Source organism: Anomalospiza imberbis, chromosome 7 (assembly GCF_031753505.1).
Source record: "Anomalospiza imberbis isolate Cuckoo-Finch-1a 21T00152 chromosome 7, ASM3175350v1, whole genome shotgun sequence".
Classification (NCBI taxonomy): domain Eukaryota; kingdom Metazoa; phylum Chordata; class Aves; order Passeriformes; family Viduidae; genus Anomalospiza; species Anomalospiza imberbis.
This window is the reverse complement of record NC_089687.1, coordinates 36,128,395-36,136,063: the sequence shown is the minus strand read 5'-3', so window position 1 is coordinate 36,136,063 and position 7,669 is coordinate 36,128,395. Positions and strand designations below refer to the sequence as shown.

At 41.9% G+C, this 7,669-nt stretch overlaps 1 protein-coding gene and 1 long non-coding RNA gene across 2 annotated transcripts; both read left to right on the top strand.

Annotated features, from left to right (window-relative positions):
• Window positions 1-1,264: 1,264 nt before the first annotated feature.
• On the top strand, window positions 1,265-2,137 carry LOC137477472 (uncharacterized). The gene is made up of 3 exons (XR_011001018.1): window positions 1,265-1,331; window positions 1,455-1,504; window positions 2,050-2,137. It is a non-coding gene; the product is annotated as an uncharacterized lncRNA (long non-coding RNA).
• A 339-nt stretch (window positions 2,138-2,476) lies between these two features.
• On the top strand, window positions 2,477-5,675 carry RBM44 (RNA binding motif protein 44). Its single transcript, XM_068196601.1, has 7 exons — window positions 2,477-2,843; window positions 2,928-2,953; window positions 3,410-3,457; window positions 3,797-3,869; window positions 4,176-4,266; window positions 4,617-4,748; window positions 5,413-5,675. The coding sequence occupies exons 1-7, from the start codon at window positions 2,703-2,705 to the stop codon at window positions 5,529-5,531; spliced, it is 630 nt and encodes a 209-aa protein (XP_068052702.1). The 5' UTR covers window positions 2,477-2,702; the 3' UTR covers window positions 5,532-5,675.
• The last annotated feature ends 1,994 nt before the right edge of the window (window positions 5,676-7,669 follow it).

Genomic DNA, 7,669 nt, shown 5'->3' with positions numbered 1-7,669 from the left:
CCCTCTTTCTCTGCTTCTTGTTGGTGTTTGTTACCAAACTGGGTTTGCTGCAAGTTCAGAGCAGGTATATTGCTTTAGTCTGGTGAATTGTCCAGGTTCTTTCTATTGCTAAATGACCTTCTTGTGTTCCTTGACAGCTTTCTGATTGTAAAGATTCTCAGGTTTTCATAGGGTTTTGTCCCTGGTAAGTTTCTTCTTGCTTCCCCAGAATTAAGAAGAATATGCTTTAATTTCCCCCTTGTCCAACACCCAAGGGGTTTTTAGTTTTTGGGAGGCACGGAGCTCAAAGTTCGCCTCTTCCTTAATATAAAGTAACCTTTATTTGAACACTTTGTGTGCTGTATGATGTAACAGGGATTCCACCAATTCAGAAATCAGCTCTTGGGATTTTTTTAGGAATGTGCTGTAGAATTCCTACCTGCTCTAGTAGCATGCAGTAGATGAAAATAGGATGGCTAATTTCATGTATTTTTTTAATTCTTCTCAATACGACGGAGCATCTTGAACTTCTCTTAAGTTTTGCTAAGGTAGGAAGAGCCAAACCAGTGACTTTGAGAGGTTGCGGTGGCAGTGAGTTGTGTGATTCCGTCTGAGGAGGAGAGCCTGTTGGTGCCATGGAAGTGGAAAAGAGCAGCAAAAGGAGCTGCTTCAGTCAGACCTCCTGCCTGGGTGCAGATTTAGGGGAAGACTCGCAGCTGGAGTATCTCAGTGCTTACGAGGAGTATGAGGAGGTTAAGAACAACTCAAGTGAGTTTTTGGAGCAGGGGGAGGTTGGAGAGGTGAAGGCCATGCCACTGATTGGTGACAAGATGCCACCCCAAATCACAGCAGGGGAAGAAGATTCTAGAAAGAGCGAAAGACCCACCCACAGCGTGGCAGTGGAGCCAGACCCTGCTTTCCTGCTGCCCGGGGAAGAGGCCCAGCTCTGCAAACATGCAGAGCCCTTCTACTTCAGAAGCACTCGTGGTACCAGCAACACTGCAGAGGGTGCTGAAACCCAGCTCCCAGTCCCTGAAATCCTCCCGAGCAAGAATCCTGTTGCTGGCATGGAAGCTGCAGATAAACCCTCTGGTGAGAGCCCCAGGGCTGTGACGCTGGAGCGTGGTGAAGCCCTGAGGAACGTTCCTGGTGTCGCTGCTGGCTCTGATTCCAGAGCTGGCTTCCCAGCGAGCAGAAGCAGCAGTGCCCAGGCCTATCTGTGCTCCAGGGCAGTGAACACAGAGGTAACCATGATGAGCAAAACTCCACCCGTGGCGTGGCTGCGTCCAACCTCTGTGGACGCCGCTTCCAACACGGGATTGTCCTTCAGAGCTCACAGCTCACACGTGCAGGTAATTGACACAAAACAAGAAGGGCCACCAGACCAGTTTGATAGAACTTCTGTTAATTTTAACTTGTCTGTTTGGGTGTTAATCTGTTAACTTTTGGCTTTTTTCTTTTTTTTTGAAAAGCAGGAATCCAAAGATAATCTGTCTGTCTGTGAGTGGAAGACAGGCACCGACAGGTGGGTCAGGAGTTTGGTCTTGGTTTTGGAATTTGAGATTCTGGAGAAGAGGTTTTTTCATGGTTGAAAGGTTGTCGGTGGCTTGGCAAAACTGATGGTGTTAAAAGCTTTTGGGCAGCAATTTCTGCTGCAGAGGCCTGGACAGGTGAGAAGACTGAGCTGAGGACTCCTTGAAGTTGAACAAAGACCAAAGCAGCCTTGTTGTGCAGTTGCAGACCTCCAGAGATCCTTTCCAACCTAAACTATTCCATGCCTGTGGAAACACAATTAGTGTGTTGGCAGATCCACAGTGTTGCTGAGTTACTTTTTGTTCTTAAGGCTTCACTTTTTGGATAGAAATTATGATGGTGCTTGTGCAGTTCTCACCTCTGATAAAACTGACTGTAATGCTACAATCGTTACTGTGGGCTAAATGGGATTTTCCTTCAATCCTATCAGAAATAGCTTCTGGCGAGCTCCTTGCTTCAAAATAAAACACCACGAACGTAAACAAAATCTTGAAGCCCTGGAATAAATATTCTGTTATTGTTATTATTATTTTAAAGGCCAGAACATGCCAACAAGCAGACTGGGAAGAATTCTGCATCAAGCTGCTCTCAGGACGTCCTGCAGAGAGCAACTGAAGCAGAGCTGCAGCTCCTGGCCACCCATTACGAGATGTGCTACCAGCACTGCTTGAAGGTTTATGAGCTGGCTTTGGAGGAAAACACCTATCTTGGGAGGCATGTGCTTTAATGTCCTTTAAAATAAAATGGGTACCTGGTTGTCAGGCCAGTATTGCTAAATGGTACTGGTAGATTCTTCCCATAGCTTCTGGGAGTGTTTAGAATTAGTGGTGTTGTCCAGAGGACCCCCAAGTCTTATTTCCAGCCGTAATTGTTTGGGGGTTTTTTGTGGGTTTTGTTTCGTTTGTGTTTTTTTGGTTGTTTTTGTTTGTTTTTTTTGTGGTTTTTTTTTTTTTTTTAAGCATTCACAGTCCCAAAATCCTTCTTTTTTTTCCTGGAATAAAACTCAAGTGATGCACACTACAGTTGTTAATTCACGTTCTATATACTACAATGTAGAGGAATCTTTAAACCCTGTAAAATCTTTGGGCATCTCCAGTAGCTGTAAAATCAATGAAATGTCTAAATTGATGTTGCTTTCTTAATCCTATTTTAATAGATGTCAGAACAAGGCTGAGTTACTTTCATCTCTCATGTTTGTTTTGGATGAGCTGGACAATAATTACAGCAGTATGAGAAGGAAAATAAACATGGGCATACCTTTAAATGAACTTCCACCACTGTCAGTTGAGCTGAAGTTTTCCCCACTCTCTTCCTTTTACATCCCCTCCAAGGTAATTTCTTAACTGTTTTATGTTTTTAATAGAAATTGTTTTATAATTAAGATAATTATAGATTAATCTCTTTTTTTTTGACAGTTTTTCAGAAAGAGTCTTTACTCTGAGTAAGTAGTTTTCATTTGTTGTACTTACTAAGTTAAATGAGTTTATCAGGTGTTAAACCTGTAATTTCTTTTATTTCAGGATGCATCTTGTTGTTTCAGGCTGTTTAGCTGAAAGACCAGCATTGCCCTGTGGGGTGCAATGGTTTTATTTTAAGGGCATTTTTCCTCTGTGCTGTTCTAGTATGCAAACCAGGGAATGTCTTTCCCATCTTTATATTAAAAGTTACCAATTTACAGGTCATTTTCCTGTTTCCCTGCTTTCACTACTAAAAGTCTTTGTCTCCAGTTATAATGGCACTAAGCAACAAAAAAACCCTAAAAAAATCTCACAGCACAAAAACCCAGAAAGACTTTGCTGCCAGCAGAGATGATAATATTAAGAGATAATATGAAGCTGTTTTGCTGAAGTAATCATTCAGATACGAAGAATGATAGAAAAATAACTTCTTATTTCAGGCAGGTATATGATAGAACACGTTTAGGAGCCCTGTCCAGTGACTTTCTGTAAGTGGAGGTGAAAACCAATTTGGCAGTAAGTTTTTACTGAATTGGGTCAACTGCTAGAGACTGTTTGAAGTTTCCTGTTAAGCATGAGTGAAGTTGATCAAGAAAAAGCAAAGGCAATGGTTTTGTTTTGTAAATAATGAGTACAAGTTGCACTGGTATTTCAAATTGTAAGGAATACATCCGAACATCACACAGAAAACTATTAAGATAGAACGAAAAAAGCCAAGATTTATTAAGAATGTTAATTTTATTGTGAGCTTCTGGAAATACGTAGATTGCTGTAGAACTTAAAATTCTTGTCCCATATTTTGTATGAAATTCTCGGCTGTGTTTTAGTGATCTTCCAGGTGAAGGGAAAGCTGACTTTGAAGAACCAAAACGGCAAGAAAAGGGGATTTCTGTCAATATGGTAGGGAATTCTTCACTCCTGGCTTTTGGAGATGGTAATGTTGAGAAGTATTTTCTCCTTTTAGGTGCCTGCAAATGTGATCAGAGTCTTCTGGGCTCTCAGCCTGGGATCCTCTGCCACTAATTGCAAATGCAGCTCATATGTTCACAATTTTAATTGCCCTTTCAAAATAAAGTAACTTGGGGGTTCTTGAGGATGATCAGCAGATACAACTTCTTAAAATTCACCTGCTTCATGGGCTGATATTCTGAAAAATAGCTTATAGTCAGGTGGGAGTGCTGTGATATCACTGAAATGTGTTTGTAGGACAAATCACAGACTGATGGTGATCAGCCAGGTGACTCTGCTTCCCCTGAGACATGGGAAGAACAACCTAAAGATCAGGCTCTGGAACGTGGTGAGTGATGTGCTCCTAGTAAAAATAATCCTTTATTTGTGAATTAAGTTCTCAGGGGAGGAAGGAAACCCTGTGTAAAACATGTACGTGGTAACCCAGCTGCCCTTTCTGTGATGGGATGTTTATATTCAGCTATTAAAATTTATTGATAAGTAATAGTGGGTCTGTATTATTACTTACATATTTTTAAAAGTTTCTAATTAAATTGAATTCCAAACTAGTAAATGTCACATCTTTGAAATGTAGCACCAAGAGATGTAAGTAGCTGAAAGCACAGAAATTTGATACTCTTTTGTGTAGCATACCACGGTTTGAATTTTAACACTTGAATTTTTATCCCAACTGCCAAGGCTGTGTAGAAAATGAGGAAGGAAGTGAGTATTGGTTTGATGCTAAGGAAGATTTGTCAGTGACAGATATTTCAGTAATGTGCAAAGAAATGAAAAAGCAACAAGGAAAACAAGACTCGATTGACTCGAGAGGTAAAGGCGTGTGCTTTAAGCTGATAAACCAAATAATGGTGTTTATTATTGGAATGCTCTGTTCCTTCTCCGAGCATAAGTAAACTTGGAAAAAATGGCAGCTAGGTTTTCAGATTTGTTTTCTCATTCTCTAGCAGTGAATGCCTGTACTCAGCTGTTTTCATCCATCCATGTTTTTCCTTGAAAACTTCACCTGCAGTGCTTGAACTCAAATTAGTAAATGCCCAGCCAGTCACATAGATGGAAATCTTTCCTTTTTTCTCCTCCTCCTCCTTCTCTTTGTGTTTCCTTCCCATGCTGGACTCTTCGGAGTGAGATGTAAATGGTTAGTGTTTGGAGACTGGAGTCACAGTGATGGGTGTGGTGAGAAGTCCCAGGGTGTTGAAGGCAGAGAGCCTGGGGGTTCTCCACACCAGCCTTCAGCACTGGTACTGTTACTTCAGAGCTGTCTTTCCTCTGCCTCTTAAAATCTCAGGAAACACTCAGGGAAAAGATGTTCACAAGCGGAACTGCTGTGCTTCTCAGGACATTCATCTTCTGTTAGAAGATTCTCTTCTTTCCCTTAGTTAGTTCTAAAGTTTTCTCTAGGCTGTCCAAAATCTACGGAGAAGATGTCAGCTCGAGAACAGTTAGTCACTCTTTGCTTTCTTACATTTATTATTAGAAGTGAAGAGAGTGGGGAGTGGGAATGAACTTTCTTCTGTTCCTGTTGGTGGCCCAAAACCCTCAGTGCCCGAGGTAGGTCTGTTCTTAATTTGTAGGAGGAATTTCTTGCCTCTTTAAGGCTTCTTTCATACTCGGCATTTCCTACCAAGTGCCCTGACCTGAAATCACCTACTCAACAGCTGGCACATTCTTTACTTGGAGATAATCAGAAGGGAAGTAATTATTACTAGCACTCCTTTGTGTGGCAGACTAAGCTTTAAATCTTCTTGTCAGTAACATTTATTAGATAGCAGATGATGTCAGGATAGGAAAATACGTTACATAATGGTAATAAATTTCTGGCATGTGGCAGAAGAGTGAAAGCACCATTCTTTTGCCCCTGCATCAAACTATGACGCCCCAGCTGGTTTTTCTGAATCCTAGGACAGTTTGGAATTTCCCCATTTGCACTAGATTTTTCATCTTGTAACACCAGTTTTTTTAATGTAAATGTCATGTGGCTTTATACAGGAAAGATTTTGGGGTAATGGATGGGAAAGAAACTCTTGGATTTTCCAGCATAAATCTAAGAAACCTCTACATACAAACAGTGTTTTGTATTGGCTCAGCTTGGTCCTTGGAGAGTATAGGGCAAATCAGTAATTGCTGGTGTTGCTCACCTAAACCACACAGATTGGCTGTCTTTGGGGATTTCCCTCTAAACATGCTGGTCATTTGGGAAATGGCAATTGGATCTAATTTAAAGTAGCAGGACTAAGATGAGCTTTAAGGTCCCTTTCAACCCAAACCATTCTGTAGGTCTAGGATTTTATACTTACTTGTAGGAAAGAGGTGTGTTGTATTACCTGTACAACCCTTAAGCCATGCATTTTTTCCCTTATTTTGATGCACTTCTGGGATCCTGGGGAAAATTTCCTGCAGAAGACATCCACTTGTCCCTCTGTGAACAAAACTGGTGTCTTTGTTCCTCCTTACGGCCTGAACTTGAGCAGCTTTACCAAGTTAATAAAGAGACTCCAACAAAGGCATCCAGGGTTTAGCAGGTGAGATATTTGGCTTCCTTTTCAGCCCTGATCTGTAATGGAGCCAATACCCACGCTAACTAATCACTAAATGTGTGGCACAAAACATGATGTTCACAGCTATTTCCTTAATTCCCCCAGAGAGGAAATTGCGGACGCTGTGCAGGAGGTGAGGAGGATGAACAACGGTGTCCTGACTGGCTTGGCCATCAGTTCTATTGAGGAGAAGGCCTCTGCCATTCTGAGTTGTCAGCAGAAGAAGCACTGAAAAAGGTGAATATTGCAGCCTAAGGGAAGTAAACCCACCCTGCAGCCTGACTGGATGAATGCAGCCTCAAGCCCTGCAGGAGGTACCGGGGTGGATCCCCTGGAGCAGTGGTTTGTAAGGACTGGGAGCTCTAAAACAGGTTGCATGCTATAAAGCTTGGTGCACTGGGGGTTAACTACTGAATATGGGGATTTTTGAAGGAATTTTGAACAAGTTAGAGATAGGACCTCTGAGTTTTTAGATTGTGGTTTAGTTTTCTTCTGTATAGATGGAAAGGATGAGTTTGGCTCACATCTTTACTGCATGGTTCAGAAGGTCACAAGACCTTTACTTAGAAGACTTTTAAGGCTTTGTTGACCAATAAAACACTGCCAACAAGGATATTTATGTTTTTGACCCAACTTTTAATTATTTCATCTTAAGGACTCATGCTACAGTGTGAGCTTTGTTAGTTGGTCATGTTATGACACACAAATCTACAGTACTGCATTCTGAACTCCTTGTTTACCTTTGTAGCTGTTTGTATTTTTCCTGTATCTTAAATTGTAAAACTCTAAACTTCTCTGTTCTTAATGTGTCTCTGCTTTAAGTTATAAATCCATATTCTTGCTTCTAGCACCTAAGTTTGGAAGCCTTTTCCAAGGTCTCGGATCAAATCCTGTGTTTAATTCTAAGCTTTGGCTTACAGGCCCAGAGCTCTGAGAATTGCCTGTATTTTGGATTCCAACAGCTGGACTGTTTTGCTGCTGAGCTGTGTGGAGGGCACTGTCCCACGAGTTCGGTGCACAGCTGACACCTAACGGCCAGGCCTTGTGTGGCCTCTCATCCGGAAATCCCAGCCCTGGCTCCCTTCTGGATCCAAACACTGATGGTTTCTGTCTGGTGGCTGGGGCCAGCTCTGGGCTGGAAACCTGACAGAATCAGACTCTGTCTTGTTTTCTCACACCGATGCCTTTGCGTGGTCG